This window comes from Hippocampus zosterae, chromosome 15 (assembly GCF_025434085.1).
Source record: "Hippocampus zosterae strain Florida chromosome 15, ASM2543408v3, whole genome shotgun sequence".
Lineage (NCBI taxonomy): Eukaryota > Metazoa > Chordata > Actinopteri > Syngnathiformes > Syngnathidae > Hippocampus > Hippocampus zosterae.
This window is the reverse complement of record NC_067465.1, coordinates 2,252,272-2,268,361: the sequence shown is the minus strand read 5'-3', so window position 1 is coordinate 2,268,361 and position 16,090 is coordinate 2,252,272. Positions and strand designations below refer to the sequence as shown.

The 16,090-nt window shown below is 47.5% G+C and overlaps 2 protein-coding genes across 4 annotated transcripts; both read right to left on the bottom strand.

Annotated features, from left to right (window-relative positions):
• Positions 1-6: 6 nt before the first annotated feature.
• Positions 7-3,936, bottom strand: eif4e2 (eukaryotic translation initiation factor 4E family member 2). Of its 2 annotated transcripts, none has more exons than XM_052087250.1 (7): positions 3,764-3,936; positions 2,386-2,497; positions 2,142-2,276; positions 1,978-2,082; positions 1,745-1,897; positions 1,413-1,553; positions 7-1,094 (listed from the first exon to the last, which is right to left on the bottom strand). In XM_052087250.1, the coding sequence occupies exons 1-7, from the start codon at positions 3,781-3,783 to the stop codon at positions 1,059-1,061; spliced, it is 702 nt and encodes a 233-aa protein (XP_051943210.1). In that variant the 5' UTR covers positions 3,784-3,936; the 3' UTR covers positions 7-1,058. The 2 variants fall into 2 exon arrangements, with proteins under 2 accessions (XP_051943210.1, XP_051943209.1); XM_052087249.1 differs by having other exon boundaries at positions 1,417-1,553.
• Positions 3,937-6,046: 2,110 nt separating this feature from the next.
• On the bottom strand, positions 6,047-11,755 carry capn10 (calpain 10). 2 transcript variants are annotated; one of them, XM_052087200.1, is made up of 14 exons: positions 11,625-11,755; positions 11,027-11,460; positions 10,297-10,502; positions 9,948-10,079; positions 9,661-9,857; positions 9,257-9,489; positions 9,050-9,191; positions 8,645-8,811; positions 8,156-8,397; positions 7,883-8,007; positions 7,544-7,796; positions 7,265-7,455; positions 6,514-6,559; positions 6,047-6,286 (listed from the first exon to the last, which is right to left on the bottom strand). In XM_052087200.1, the coding sequence occupies exons 3-14, from the start codon at positions 10,441-10,443 to the stop codon at positions 6,227-6,229; spliced, it is 1,935 nt and encodes a 644-aa protein (XP_051943160.1). In that variant the 5' UTR covers positions 10,444-10,502; positions 11,027-11,460; positions 11,625-11,755; the 3' UTR covers positions 6,047-6,226. The 2 variants fall into 2 exon arrangements, with proteins under 2 accessions (XP_051943160.1, XP_051943159.1); XM_052087199.1 differs by having other exon boundaries at positions 7,883-8,085; positions 11,625-11,751.
• Between the last annotated feature and the right edge of the window lie 4,335 nt (positions 11,756-16,090).

Here is a 16,090-nt window from a genome sequence, read left to right as displayed (position 1 = left end):
ACTTACTAGCAGCTGCATATTTTTCATTTATTGCTTTCCATCCGTCAAGCAGACAGCCGACCGTACATTTCCAAATCTTTCCACAACGGCGCCCGTCACCGCGCCACCAAACGAAAGGTGGCCTTACAGTTTCCCGATGGAGGAATCACAAGCGCTTCAGTGGACTTCCGCGTTCGTCTTCATTTCATGATTACAAAACGGTAAAAGCAGAGGATGTCCGTTTTGTAAACCGTGGACATTAAAGCGCAGCAGCCATTTGACCTTGGACTAGTTGAGAAACAGCACAGCGGTCCAATGGTCAGATGCCGAGTGGGTGTCAAATCTCCCGCAGACGGACGTGTCCCACCCCTTCCTTCCCCCCTCTGGAATCCCACTTCCAGGTTAGAGAGGGAGACCCATGGCTGATTTCATCATTAAAGATCTATCTGTCTTTACAGATATAAAGTAACAGTAGAAAGTCAAGTTGGAAACAAACAGAGGAATTGTAGTTTAAAATACAGCACAGTATTAAAAAGAACTTTGTACCACCAAACCCCGTTTGAGTCCCGAGAGCAAGGAGAGCAAATCGTGTGACGTCAACACGCCCAAATTGGAAAAGGGCTGATGAATTGGCGGCTTTTGACCAAATAGCTGAACACCAGTCCGCTTATGGTCAATCGTGTTACTTGCTACAAAAGTAGAAGGTGGGGGGAAGAAAAAAATAAAATTTACAAATAAAAATCGGAGACTTCCGTCCTCTCCGGTTAGTTAAAAAGAATCCAAGTTCCTCTCTTCTGCTCAAAGCGCTTTCTGGTCGCTCCCAAGCGGACACAAAGACGGAATGCTCTTTCCTCATCTCTTGTTTCCTGGCCTTCGCTCGGTCAATCCACGCAAGCGGCTACCCGGACAAGTCGTACGCCCTCTCCATCCACCACAGTAAAAAAACACACACCTGTAAACAAGGAGGGCCACACAAGTCTGCTTAGAAAAAGCAAAAAATGGATGAGCAGAGGGAAACAAAACCAAAGGTGCTCCAACCTTGCAGAGGTCAGTGGCGGCAGAAGGGCTAACGTCCGCCGCTAGCATTCACCAGACCATGGAAGTCTTCCCAGGCTCTGCGAAGGAGTGACAGATCATTCCAGATTCCTGCCAGTTTACCTCAACGCAAACATCCCGCCGACCTCAAATGCATTGAGAAATTCCTTTTCCTTGTGCGAGTTCAGGAAATTGGGAGAACGTCTTTCGAAATACGAACATGGGAACGCAGTGGTACTTTTGACTCGAGGAGCTACAAGTCATCGGTTTTGCATCGCCGTACAACAAATCATGCACGTGAGGTGCGGGTATTATTATTTGTCCAAAGTTGCACAAAGTGCGCATGCAGAGGTGGTGTCGTGTGGTTAAAGGTAATAAAAAGTGAGGGGGAGACATACATACTTAATGCTGTCTGTGTGCGTCTTGTACTCCATGATGGTGTTGGGGGGCAGGTTGAGGACTCGCCGGAGTGTATCTCTGATGCGGGCCGTGGTGGCTTGGTCGCTGGCTGTTTTGTTCCAAATGGAGATGATGTCCTCCTGGATGGACATATGACCAAACAAGGTATTTAAATTTAAAAAAAAAAACACATTTTTTTTTATTCCCGCCCCCATCCACATTGTAATATAGTTGCTGCCCCTTGTGGGTGGTTCAACCGCACAAAATGTATTATTACTCGGGGGCGGAACGGTCCGCCAAATCCTTCCCCTCACGTAAGCGTTTGTACGACCTGAAAGCGGACCGACACGACGGCGCCGCAGATCTCCTCGCCAACCATGAACTGCTCGCCCAGCATGGCCAGGATGAGGTTTTCCCAGCAGCGGGACACCAGGCCTTTCCGCAAACGGATGATCCACTTGCCGCCCATTTTGTTGGCGTCGTCCTTTGACACACGGAACAGTCGGCTTAGAATTGACCGAAAGTCCTACCGCCAGATAAACACAGAGACGGTCCGGTCTTCACCTCCCACATGGGTTTGATGCCTTCTTTGAAGAGGTGAAAGTCACTGTGGCCCGTTAGGTCGCCCGGTCGAATCATGTGACTGTAGAAACGCCAGAACTGCTCCACCTTGGGAAGAGTTCCATTTTGAATACCTGCTTCAGCGTCAGACAGAAGAAGTGACGTACCGAAGCGAAGCTGCCGATCTGTTTGATGTTCTGCTCGTAGCTCTGAGTGCTGGCCGGCCTCCCCGGGTTCCTCCTGGAGTACCAAAACGTGTAGTTGTACTGAAGAGGGTGCTCGCCCGCCCCCGGGATCACCATCTATGGGGGGGGGAAAAAAAAAAAAGATCAAGCGGTTGGAAAGACAAGTGAGTACGCCGATGCAGCAATTGTTCCAAGGTTTGGTGTAAAAGAGGCAAGAGATTGACACCTTTATCCGTGTAGAGTTCTGCTCCTTGTCATCGTCTTCACTTTTTTCCTTCTCACTGTCTTTCGGTGAGCCTTGGTCCTGTTCGTGGTCACCGCTGTCGTCATCTTTCAGACTGGAGATGAAGGTAACGCACATTTGACTTGTTTTGTGCTCCACGCGGATTTTTGGGAGTAATGTCATTTTATCTGGCTAAATAACTTCAGGGCCTACGAACAAATCTTCACACGGTGAGGCCTAACATAAGGAATGCAGGTGACAGTCAAATGCGGCTCGCAAACGGGCGGATTTTCCCCTACCAAACAATGCTGTGTAAAGATTCAATAGTCAGACCTCTTTAGAAATGTTCCCACTGGTTATACAGGCTTTGATTTGTACAGGTTGAAGGTGTGTTTGATTCACTGATTTACACAAAAGAATGCCGTCATTATTTGACATGATCCAGTTGATAGCAATATGGTAAAGCAGTGGTTGTTTCACTTTTAACACCTACTACTTAATTAGCTATCCAAGTACCAGCGCAATGACCGGCATTAAAATTCAATAACATAGTCGGGGCTCAGTGTTGACCAATGTGCCATGTCGAAATGTTTGATATTTTTGTAAGTCATTGATTGTAACACGGTGGAGTTTGAATAATGGCTGTTTAAAAACAGGGGACAAACCCGTAATTATTCAATGAAAATGTATTAGACACAAAACACCGGAATATGCCTAGAAGCCAACACATCTCGCATTTCTCCACCTGTACATTTGACACTTCCAGGTTTTTGATTTGACACATGCACCTATTTTGGTAAGTTCGTTGGTCAACATAGAGAAGGACATTGGGTAGCCAAAACCCTTCCTTCTCTTCAATGACATGGTACAAAACTGTATTTTTTAAGCACTAAGTGACAATGAGTGCATAAGTGGAAAATATGAGACGATGATATGATGTAAATATGTAACGCCTGTGTTAAAACCGCGACCGGTTAGCACACGTCATTTCGCAAGCGTTCTATTCGTTGTTTCCATACCGCAGTGGGCATCAGTTTAAACCGTGCCTCCGCGCGCTTTCGCCAGCCATTCAACAACTACCACACCGTGGATTTGGGGCCTAAAAGCTTCCTCCTGGGCTAAGCTAAAGCTAACATGTAAAGTTCTCCGAGATCATATGACATATGATTGCATTCGGTGCAAAGATATACCTCCCAACGGTAGCGTGAAACGATACCGCGCACTCGCGTGGGTTTATTGGTTACCATTGCACGCAAAAAGCACGCTTTTCCACAGACACGCCTCTCATTTTACACGCAACACTCTGATCAAAGTTACTTCCAAGCCCCAAGTGTGAACCTCCACGGCTGCAGACGACACACAGATACGTCCAGGTACTCACGCGTCAAATTTGTTGTTCATTATTTTTTGCAAGAGGGAGTTTCTCGTTGGGCGACCTCAGCCTCCAGTAGTGAGTTCCGCAGGAAGGGTGGCGCGCACGGCGCGTGGACGTGGACACGCACAGACGCATGGCTCGCCGGCTTTGCCGGTCGTGATGGTGCAAGGTTGAATTGAATGCCGCGTACATTGGAGTACGTATCATTTTGGACGATTGTATTGTTACAGTAATTAGAAACACTTCATTTAACGTTCCAGAGGTACCTCGATTTAAGAGTTTAACTTGTCCGGTGTCATGTAGCGTAACCACCTTCGTAACACCTTCGTAACTCAAATAGCTCGTATTTGAAATACATTTCCCTTTGAAATGAATTGAAAAGCTGTGATCCGTTACTCCACCCCCACCGCAAACAGCCACAAATTTTCATTTTAATTAAAAAAAAGTTTAATGAAGAAATCAAAAAAACATCAAGGAGAATCTTAAAGTGAGTGGGACTTGCGTCTGAATCGCTACTTGAGTATTCATCCCTTACAACATGGTCCCCAACCGCCGGGCCGCGGACAGGTGCCGGTCCTCGGGGCATTTGGTACCGTGCCGCACAATAAGAACTTACATTAATTCCGTCGTATTTATTTTGGAATACGAAAGATATTTTATTTTGAAAAATTACCGGATTCCCCGTTACATCCGGCTGTGTCACTTGACACACGCCAAACCACGCTTCTCCGTCACGTGACTGATTACGTTAAAAACCAAACACCTGAGCTTGCTAAATGAGTAAAATAAACTGCTGTAGATCGCAAATGACGGCGGCCTCAAAAGTACAACTCTGCCGGTGTTCTGGATTCAAGTTATGGCTGAACTCTCTGAGATCGCCACAATAGCACTGTTGCCATTTCCGACATGCTACCTGTGCGAGGCGGGGGTTTGGTGCAGCAAAGGCGACTAAAACAAAACGACGAAGTCGACTCGACATGAAGCACACACTTCAGGTGTCATTGTTTCCTATTACCCCGAGATGGGACCGCCCGCACTCATTCAGCATTGTGGTGAGTTGAGATTTTCATGCACTTTGAATTTGTGTTGTATCGTATTTCGAAGGCATTAAGACCGTAGCGATCAGAGTGTTGCGGCCAAATTGGACGCTCCTCGTGTTTATCTCGACCCCTGCGCTAAAACATTATCTTCATAAAGGAGGATGGGAGTTCAATCATCATATACTGTATAGATTTTGAATGTCCTTTTACTTCTTGATACTGCCGTGCGGCTTTTATTATTTTTTCTGACATTATGGCAGCATTTAATTCAACCATTATCTGTACCACTTTATTGTCACAAGTGAAATAATTCTGTTGACATGAGGTCGGTGTGCAGTCAGCGGCAGAAAAACATACAGAAAAACAACTCCTCATGAACTTTGTATTTTTTCACATGGATCTTTCAAATCAAACTCTTAAAAAAAACAAAACGGTACAACACGACTCTTCTTTTATCCTTCCGCTTGGCACTGTAATCCAGTGAGTCAATCATCACAAGGCCTTTCAATGACGGATATGGTGGATGAGCAAGAGGCAAACCCGCTGCCAAAGGCGCACGGCCTCAACACAAAACCGATTGGCACCCTCTTCACACGGGCCGACCTCCTCTGATGTGCCGCATCCCTCGTTTCATCCTGCTGCTCGTCGTCTGTTCTCGCCGCCACTTCGGAGGCTCCGTTCGGGTCGGGGTGGTGGTCCGAGGGGGGGACGGAAAAGGGAGCTGGAGGCTGTTCATGCCATTGGTAGCCATATATAGACATCTGGAAGTGTGCTGTTGTGCTGTGTGGCTGGTTCACTAGGTGGACATCCAGAAAGCGTCCCGACATAGTGGACGATGTTGCCATTAGGTTGCAGCAGCTATGTTCAGAATCATTCGCTCATTCCAAAGTCCCTTTGCATTGCTTTAAAACTTTTCTTTTCAAATGACAAAAACGACACACACATGCGCAGCGGACGCTGAATATGGAGTGTATACGTCCGGCACTGGCGGATTGGTAGACGTCTCCGGCTTGGTATGGCACACGGTGGTGTCGCGGTGCAGTTTGGTTGGCTCAGCCGTCGCAGACCAACCCCTCACCCCTTGCCCGCAGCGCTTCTGTGCGGACCTTCATGAGAGGAGCCTTTGTTCTGGTCCGACGGCCGCCTCGGTGACTGAATGAGCGACAGCGGTGGCGGCTTTCTTCAATGGCGGCTGTTTGTTTACACCGGCCAGTCCCGTCATAGTTCATTAGCAGCCCAGCCCACCGACAACCCCTCTGATGTCCTAATGGCCAATGAGTGCCTTGCCGCCTATTGGCATTGAGCCTGAGCATTTTGGTATGAAGGGGAGCGCCCCCCCCCCCTCAACTCGCACATTCCCACTGAGTCACAGTGCACATGTGCACACGCATTCATATCAGTGGGGAGTCCTTTCATCATACGGCCGACCTCAGTGAAGCAGCGAAGACGAGGCTAAAGGCGAGCTTTGCATCATAGAGATGTGAGACACCTGCCGCCCAAACACACACACACACACACACGCACACACACATTATTAATGCGTTATTCATTGCTGCCATCTTCTGATCGTGTAATTTGTTGATCATCTTGAGAACGACGCACACGATAAGAGTAGTAAGCATACACGTTGAGATGCTTTTCCTCATCGCGTATATGGTTTCTCATGTGTAAAATTTAAAAATGGGTGAGCGCACACCCTGCTTTGCATTTACTAACCTCCTGAATGGCTCTTCCCAACTTCTCTTGACTTTTCACGACTCTCCTGAGGGAGACACAAACACACAGGTTCACTCTCAGCTGGCAAGAAACGGCTTGAAGTGAACATCATTCATTCATCTTCCGAGCCCCTTGATCCTCACTAGGGTCGCGGGGGGTGCTGGAGCCTATCCCAGCTGTCTTCGGGCAGTGGGCGGGGGACACCCTGAATCGGTTGCCATGCAATCGCAGGGCACACAGGGCACTCACACTCACACCTAGGGACAATTTAGAGTGTTCAATCAGCCTGCCACGCATGTTTTTGGAATGTGGGAGGAAACCGGAGCACCCGGAGAAAACCCACACAGGCCCGGTTGCCAGCCAATCGCAGGGCACACATAGACGAACAACCATCCACGCTCACACTCACACCTAGGGACAATTTAGAGTGTTCAATCAGCCTGCCACGCATGTTTTTGGAATGTGGGAAGAAACCGGAGCACCCGGAGAAAACCCACGCAGACCCGGGGAGAACATGCAAACTCCAGCTGGAATCGAACCCGGTACCTCTGCACTGTGAAGCCCACCTGCTAACCACTGGACTACCGGGTCGCCTGAAGTGAACATCATCTTTTTAAATTTATTTTTTTAAGAACAGATCACGATGTGCTTGTTGTGAAGGTTGATGCTACTAGCTAGCATTCCCGAAGTAAAAAGTTTGAAAGAAAAATCTCATCCGTATGGCGAAAGACTCTCGAGCGTGACCACAAACCTGTGTATTGGTCGCGCAAGGCTGATGGTGAAGTCTGCGGCGCAGTTGGGCTGGTACGTGGACGGTACGATGAGGTAAGCTCCAAGTGGAAGAGTGCAGGACAAGCTGACATCCTGAGTGTAGCAGTGGGGAACGCAACTGGCAACGGGGTCCTCGCCGGCGATGGAAAGACTTTGCTTCCTGGCTGGTATCTGGGAAAAATCCGGGAAGTTATCCAAGTCGGCCTTAAATGTCACTCGAGATGACCGACTGGATCATCATCATCATCATCATCATCACCTTATAAATATGGAAGCCGATGGGGAGCAGATCGCTTTGGCTGCGGCTCTGGGATAGATTCACCTTGACGTTGAGGCCCGGCAAAATTGGCTCGTCACAAACGGTAAATGGGAAGCGGGGGTTCTGCGCGTGGGAGGGGAAGTTCCTGCTTCCTCCGGCGGACCTTCCCTCCACCCACGAGCCCCGGAAGTGATTGGTCTCCCACTCTCCGTCCGTAGGCAATGGCAGGGGAGGTGCCGGCCTCTTCAGGGCACTAAGAAGGGCACGTTTTGATGAGCGATCAATTCAAAATCGGATCCGATGACGGCATCTTAGCGTTAGCGTTAGCGCTGTGCTTACCTGACGGACGAGGTAGAGGAGGAGAAGACCCTGATGAGGAAGCGGGCCTCCGCTCCTGACTGGTAGGTGCTGGGGATCATGAGGTAGTGTCCGGGCTCCAGTCGCTCGTGGAGCACCACCTCCCTCTGGTGTGCGTGGCAGCGAGTAGAAGCACGCGGCGGTTTGTTCAAAGTACGGCTCAGATTCAAACGTTTCTCGTCCACCTGGCGAGGGGAAGAAAGCGTCGACGCAAAGCTACACGCGGATCACTTGGAAAGATGCGATGGCGCGAACCTTCCACATGTGTAGTGCAATGGCCCGGTCGCGCCGGCGCCTCGCGTCGCCCTTGAGGGCCGCGTCCGAAGGTCGTCTGGGCTTTCCGTGTTGCAGCAGAGAGACGACGACCTCGCCGTTCTCGCGCATGTTGAGCCAGAACTTTGGGTTGGTGCCGTAGCTGCTGCTGTTTCGACTCCCACCGGAGGAGAGGCCCTTTACCCAGCGTCCAGGAAGGTGGTGTCGGTGTGGCAGCGGATTTCCTGTTTGAGACATCGTCGGGAAGTGAAATGATGTGGTCGCCTGACTTACTGGTACGGACTTTTCTTTTTTTTGGGCGGGACCAAGTTCTCAACTCCATTTGATAGACACACCCCGATTCCAACGAAGTGGGGACGTTGTGTTAAACATGCGCAAAAACAGAAGACGACGACTTGCAAATGGTGTACAACCACAAAAACGTCAAAAGTCAAAAGGTACACCCTGTAAAGTACAAATGGGGACGGTTACCAGTGTAGATACTTTGCAGGTGTCCCTCCTCATTGATCGGGTAGCCGACTGTGACATCATCAAAGTGGGACAGGAATTCCGACTCCTCCAACCAGAAGTCCCCCTGTGCCGCTTTGGCTTGGATGTCCAGAGCATCGGCTGAATCGAGCGACCGCCATCCCGCACCACTACACGGAGACAGGAAGATACGGATGATGCAAGAGTACGTGAAGACGGGGCTGGTTCATTGGCAATTACAAATTCTGTCACGTGGTGACTTGCTGGTTCAGTCGCAACATCCGCATGGCTTCACGAAGAATAGAAGATTTACAATGCCGAAAACCACTACTGACAAAAAAAACGAAAGGAACGCAAATGATCAACTCACATTTTCCCAAACACTTCAAAATATGCCCCCCCCCTTACCCCTCTGTCCAGGCTCCTCCCCAGCAGCATCTCCCCCAGGGGTTTCTGACCCTGAAGAGTCGCACTGGGCTTCCTGTGAGCGTCTTCACATCCAGCCACTCCATCACAGCCATGGCGTGGTGCTGGCCCGGCACGCCGTCTCCTAACGGCTCATAAGACCATGCAATGAAAATGTGGTCAAGATGCATAAAACAAAAGAAAACGAACCTCCTGGGATGCTTTGAGTGGAGCAACTGAGTGCGCAAGTCGCTCTCAATGTACATATGAAGTCCAGTTTAAGCCTTTTTCTCGTGGCCCCATTGTGGTGATGCTCCTCCTCCTCCTCCTCCTCCTCTGAACCAAAGTGAGACAAACTCCAGCACTCTGCAAGACCCCCAGTCAGGTCCACGATGGCCTCAGACACCTGCCCGGCCCACAACTGCTCATATGAGCCGCGGTGTCTGAAAAGAATGGAGAACGGCTACAAATGTGCTTTACTGTCTGAATCGCAAAGTAACGCGCTTCTCCGTGTACAATTATTATTGCGATAACATGTCAGCGTATTGGGCCAATTTTTCTGGACTTGTGTTGTAATGGATCGGTAGGAACAATCCCATCGCCTGGCAACTTACTTGGCGTAGGCCTTCTCCAGCAGAGCCACCCAGAAGGCAGAGGGGGCGTGGCAGCGGGAGAAGCAGAGAGCCGAATCAACGCAAGGCAGGCGGTCATCGATGGTCACCTCCGTCCAGTGTCCCGTCTCCCAAAAGCGAAAGTGAAAAGATCCTCTGTACTTGCTGTCACTCCACAATGGCTGGTGGGGAGGAAAGACCTCCAGAAAGAAAAAAAATATTTAAAGGAAGGCATTTAATGAATAACCTACTGCATTATAAAGATGACAATTGTGGATTGTTTCCTGTACCTTGTCCAGAAGGTGTCTGTTCTTGAGCAGCGCGGAGCAAGCACACAGAAACCAACAGTCTCCCAGCAAGCCTTGCTTGGCATGACTCAGGCGGATGTTGTCGGGGAATACAACTGGTGACTGGCAGATCTCCTGAATAGTTATTAGCATTTAATGATCTGTTGTTTGAGAGCCGTCTTTGTTTTCATATCATTATGTCCACCGCTATGTATGTCGACGTGGTTGTTTTATAAGTGCTCTATAAATAAAGTTGAGTTGACATTTTGAGGTGAATGAAATGAACAGTGTTCTAATTGATCAAGCTGGTTTATATTTGTATATATATTGACGGTGAAGGATTGGGTCTAACCTGTGGACGAAGCCAAACGATGTGGCCTTGCAGTCTGGAGATGGGCGTGGAGCCGTCAGTGAACACCGAGGAGTCATCGGGGGGGAAGTCCGGGTCCTCGAAGAGACCACCTCCATCACCACAAGCTGTCCTTTTTCCTGCCCTCATGGCTCCAACCTGCTCTATGTTGAGTCTTCTCAACCATCACCGCCTTCAATACCGTTTCACTTTTAAAATAGGACACATAAAGCACAAATTACAATCACTGCCTTGCAAATGCAGTATCTTCGTCTGAGGTGAGATATCCTTTTTTGTCGGCGGGCCTTTGAATGCCAATTGTGCACCATGGAAACAGAAATGTCCAAAAGTCTTAGTGTGCTTGTATTCGCTAACATTTATTATGGAGTGTCACCCTATAAACGCCCCCCCACGACCTCCCCCAGGCCCCAACGAAGAAAATGTGCACACAAACCCCTCCATCACAATGACAGGTGACAGCATCGGGACTGTAATTATGACTTAATTATATATTCTAAGCATTAGCACGTATTAGTGACAGACGACGACGTGTTCCGATTTACCTGCACAACCGGGTTACGTCGCTGCCATAGCAACGGAACGTCGTCCTAAACCGAGAACTCTTGGACAGCGGTTTAAACCATTCCACCCATTAACAGTGAAAAAAGGCTAGATGTCTTCATTAGGTCTATCTACAGCACAGTAATGCAAACCGTATTGTTATCATTCTCACCTGCTTCGAGCATCTTCTCCCTCGTCGTCATGTCATCATGGCGGCTAACTAGTGTGAGCCTGTACACTGGAAATGATACACTATGTCCACACAGACTCATCTTGTTATGATTTAGGAGATTGTACAACAATGTGTGATTTGTGTTAAATCATAAGAGTGCCGCGTTACGTCACTGAGCGTCAACAAAAAGTGTCAAAATAAAATCACTTCCGGTCGGACTGTGCGTTCAAGCGCATCCTTCCTGTTCTGTTCGACACCGCTGCCACCTACCGTTGGTGTGGTTTATGACATGTTCCACCAAAAGACATCGCAGGAGGTCGTCGTTTTACCTTTTAAATACGGTTGAAATAAAAGTAGAATGATTTTTCAGTCATTTTTGTCGGGATATACAGTACTTTCGAAACATTTTCAAAAGTAGAGATTTTAAAGATTCTCTTTATATTCAACCACGCAGTATTCGTTCTGAACAAAGAAAAAAACGTCTCTGCGTACAGTAAAATATTGATAATATATTAGGATTAAATAAGTAAAATAAATGTATTCATTCACTCATATTTATCCCATTGGGAAGACATAAAAATGATTATAAATATCTGACGATATTATTAATAAGAAACAACTCTGGTTTAAACGGGCATCTGGTTGGTTGTCTTGATGATCATGTTAATATAGTGTAATTTTAAAAAATGTAAACCTGAAATGGCATTCCATGATACATGTATGTCAGCACAGAATTTATACCTAAAAACTTCATCATACTTCAAATACTCTTCCACTCGATGGCAGAAAGTACAATTAAACTGGGTACGCATCCGTTGCCATTCATACAGCAGCGTTCAACTAAAGAAGCTCAGTAAATTGAGATGAAATTATTATTATTTCTATGTACTGCTTGTGACATTATCTTAGGTGGTTTGCCTTGTAAAATATGTGTACCCGGAACAATCTCAGTTTCATGATTCTCATGATTTTCGTCGCAGTTGTTTAAGAAAATGAACACTAGATAGCAGTGAAGAGACGCAAGAGTCAGCTTTCTATTGCCGTCTGTGAAAATGTGCACGTGAAGTTTTTTTTTTTGTAATTACTTTGCTTTAAAATGGAGCAGTATTTTCTTTTCATGATCCTCACCTTGGCGTGACAAATTTAATGCTAATTTGAATATGCTCTCATGAATATGTCAAATAATGACACCATCTTCATCCTCCCTCTCTCCGCCTCCCCGGTTCCGTACTTTGCTGCTGGCACCGCCATCAAAGCTGCGCAAACGTTTTTTTCGCCCGTCGCATGAATCCATCCCAAATGACAGTTGGGACTCAGGAGGCACGCTCACAGCCACGGTTACATCACCTCCACTCTTCTGCACCAGCGCACAGAGTGCTTTTTGATGAATAATACAGAGCGACTGGCGAGAAGGGGGCCTTGGACGTTATGACTGTCACGTTTGCGTGGTGGTGGTGGTGGTGGTGGTGGACCCCAAAAAGCAGTCAGGAGAGAGGAGCAGGTTGTATTTGAAGAAGTGTATTGATAAAACACAGAAAACTAAATCCTAAGCAAAAAAAAGTCCAAAGTAGCAAACAAAAAGTGCCACCTGTTGGTCCCTAAATCGCTAGATGGCAGCGGGATGGGGGGATAGGGGGGGCACGTACCATTAGTGAAGTCATGAACAGATAAAAATACTCACAACAGGGAGTTGTAGGCGTGACTTTATTTCAAAACAGGGACACTTACATGGAATGACTTGTTTAAAAGAAAACGAGGGAGTGGTACTTTTTATGTCACGACATATATTTGACTCTACGTCAACTTATGGTAAGCTAATGTATAATGTTATGATCGTGAGCTGAACAAGTTTGAGAAAGCCGAGTTCGCGCGCGCACACATAAGGCCAACACCCAGAGGAAACGGCGTCATGAAAATCAAACGCGCACAACGGGACACCCTCGATTGCCAAGTCCAAAATGACCCCGTTAAAAGCTACACCGGAAAGCCTATGGAACAAACTCGGCTAATTCTAGCGTTTATTTGTTCCTCCGGTCCATTACAGCCAACGTAAGACGGGCAGTTAGCACGGAGCTGAGCGAATGCACCGTATAATTAGGCCAACAAAAAAGAGAGGGATGCAACATCTGAAGGAGAAGAGGCTCCAGATGATTACACATTCACTGCGCTTCCTTCCCCCTTGCTGCACACACAACCGCCAATTAGATGAGAGGTGGATGAGGACAAGCCAGCAGCCAGAAGTCTATCTGTGTCGCTACTTCTCCTGCTCCCCGAGACTCACGGTCCAAGAATACAGAAGTGAAAAACAAGAAGGTAATGAATAAAGAAATCGCAGCCTTTCACATCCGGTTGGGAAGATTGGCCGAGACTGGAGTCAAGGCAGAACTGGGCCACAGTTGCACTCATTGTTCAGTGAGCTTTCTACACAGTCCAACCCAGCGACAGCAATGAATGTTGATTGTGACCTTTTAGGTCGGAACCACAGGGTGACTCTTGTGTGTGTGTGCGGGGGTGTGGGGGGGGTGGGCTCGGGGTGCAGAGGGTGTGCGTGCTTCAGGATTTGCATGCGCCCACTCGCCCGCCCGTTATGGCATTCTTCGCTCTTTGCTGACGTTGTCGGGGCAAACCTCAGGGCACAGTCAACGGTCGATGGTTTCGATGCGATCCATACCAAACTCACCGACAGCGTTGAATGTTCTCTGAGGCAAGCGGGACGGCGGCGCTGAACAGGATGTGGCTCCGACCGCAGAGGAGGAGCGGGTTATGACTCATGCACGCTTAGACAGGAATACAAACGAAGACGCTTTATGGCGTTACAGTGTTCCCCCGCTACATTGAAGATTTGTCACCAACTGTTTTTTTTTTGGGTGGGGTTTTACTATCAGGTACAGTACAGTGGATATTTGTGAAACCAAATTATGTGGTTTGGGTCACGGGTCCCCAACCGCCGGTCCACGGACCGGTACCGGGCCGCACAGAAATAACTTGCCTTAATTCCGTTGTTTATTTCGGAATACAAAAGTTGTTTTATTTTGAAAAATGACCGGATTCTCCGTTACATCCGTCTGTGTTGCGCTTGACTAACGTCAAACCACGCTTCTCCGTCACGTGACCAATTACGCTAAATACAAAACGCTTGAGATCGCAAAATGGGTAAACAAAAGGAGAAAAAAACAGCTGGAGATCGCAAATGACAGCGGCCTTAAAACTACGTTCGAGACAACCGGATTACAGTTATGTCTGAATACTCTGAGATCGCCACAATAGAAGTGTTGATATTTCCTACCTGTGTGAGGTGGGGGGTTTCTGCAGCAACGGCGACTAAAACAAAATGACGACTGGACATAAAGCACACACTTGAGGTGTCATTGTCTCTTATTAACCCGAGATGGGACCGCCCGCTTGCAGAAAATCAAGCTCGGCGCTGTGGTGAGTCGTCATTTTCATGCACTTTGAATTTGCGTTGTATCGTATTTTGTAGGCATTAAACATCGCGATCAGAGTGTTGCGACCAGATTAAACGCTCCTTGTGTTTATCATGATATTTCGAAAAGACCCCAGTTTTATTATTATTTTATTTATTATTTTGTTGTATTAATCCGCCACACCTTAAATGCCGGTCCTTCAAAATATTTTCTGACATAAACCGGTCCGTGGAGCAAAAAAGGTTGGGGACCTCTGGTTTGGGTGAACATTCTGAAGTTTAATTATTCAATATTTAATCGGCTTTTGTATTCTGTGGCCGTTTGACAGTCAACCCAAGTTATAAACCGCTTCTCAAGCCAGAGGTGCTTTAACGGTTATTTGAGGAACTGTGTGAGAAAGTGCGAAGGAGCTTTAAAAAAGCATATGCTTTAAAAAGTGTGTTTTAACAAGTTGAAAGGTGTTTAACGCATGTGGGAGGGATTACAACAATTCTATGATGTCTGTGTATCGCGGATTTTCACCAAATTCCGGGTGGGTATGGAACGTCTCCCTCGCGATAAGCTGCGGTTCACTGTATTGCATCACCACCATATTACCAGCACCTGGATCCGAGCTCTGGCAGGTCTCCATTTTCATCTTCAGCGCAATCCGGGATGACAACTGAAAAACACAAACGAAAGAAACCCTGAATTGTCATTCTCATTTACATTGAGGGCGGCACGCCGGTCGATTGGTTAGCATGTTGTATTATATCGAAATTGGCTCAGGAAAAAGCCGAATGACTGAACTGAATGGACCTTAAAAACAACAAGAGACTTTTTTTTGTCAAGTTACTCAAAACCGCATGATGAGCAATTGTGAGACTATTGCCTCATAGATTACCAATGAGTCAGATTTTTTTACATTAATAATTCATGAATTTTTCTCTAATGATTCTGTGTGTGTGGGGGGGGTGTTAAACAGTGCAACTTTAACACTGCAAAATTATGTTATTGTTCACACTGGGGATTGAAATCATAGAAATCGACAAAAATCAACACCCATGAGTGGCTGCGGCGTCACTCCTCGGGCAGCATTGATCTCGCACGGAAGCAGGAGCCCAGAACATTCCAAGAGAAAGTGGAAAATGGTCACCAATATGCTCAAAAATCTGTCACGTTGGCAAAGTAATTGGTCAAATACAGTACGAACAATTGAAAATCGTCCATGTTTGTTGTGTGAATGGAGACTGGAAATGATCAAAATGATCAGACATCATTGTCATTTTCACCGGAAAGTCCCCCCCCACCCCCCCAAAACATATTCTGTAAACGACATCAGGCGCGACATTGATCGGAATAATATTTGAGGTTGTCAAGGTTCTTATGTGAGGAACTGAGGAACAATGATGCCATGTCCTGCCGGGCAGCTTGGCCTTTCATTCGGTGAGAGCTCCTATTGTCACAAGCGGGCTTTTGCTCCGAGGGGGAACAACTATCAGCAGTGTCACCCCACCGCGCCGCGCCGGCCCCGGGGGCTGACGTCAGGGTGCCCAATGCGCATCTATGAACATTTGTTACACCCCCCCTCTTTTTTTTTAATCGACTTAGGTTGGTGATGTCAATGTGCGGGGTGGTGGTGGCAGGGGGCGGGGGGGGG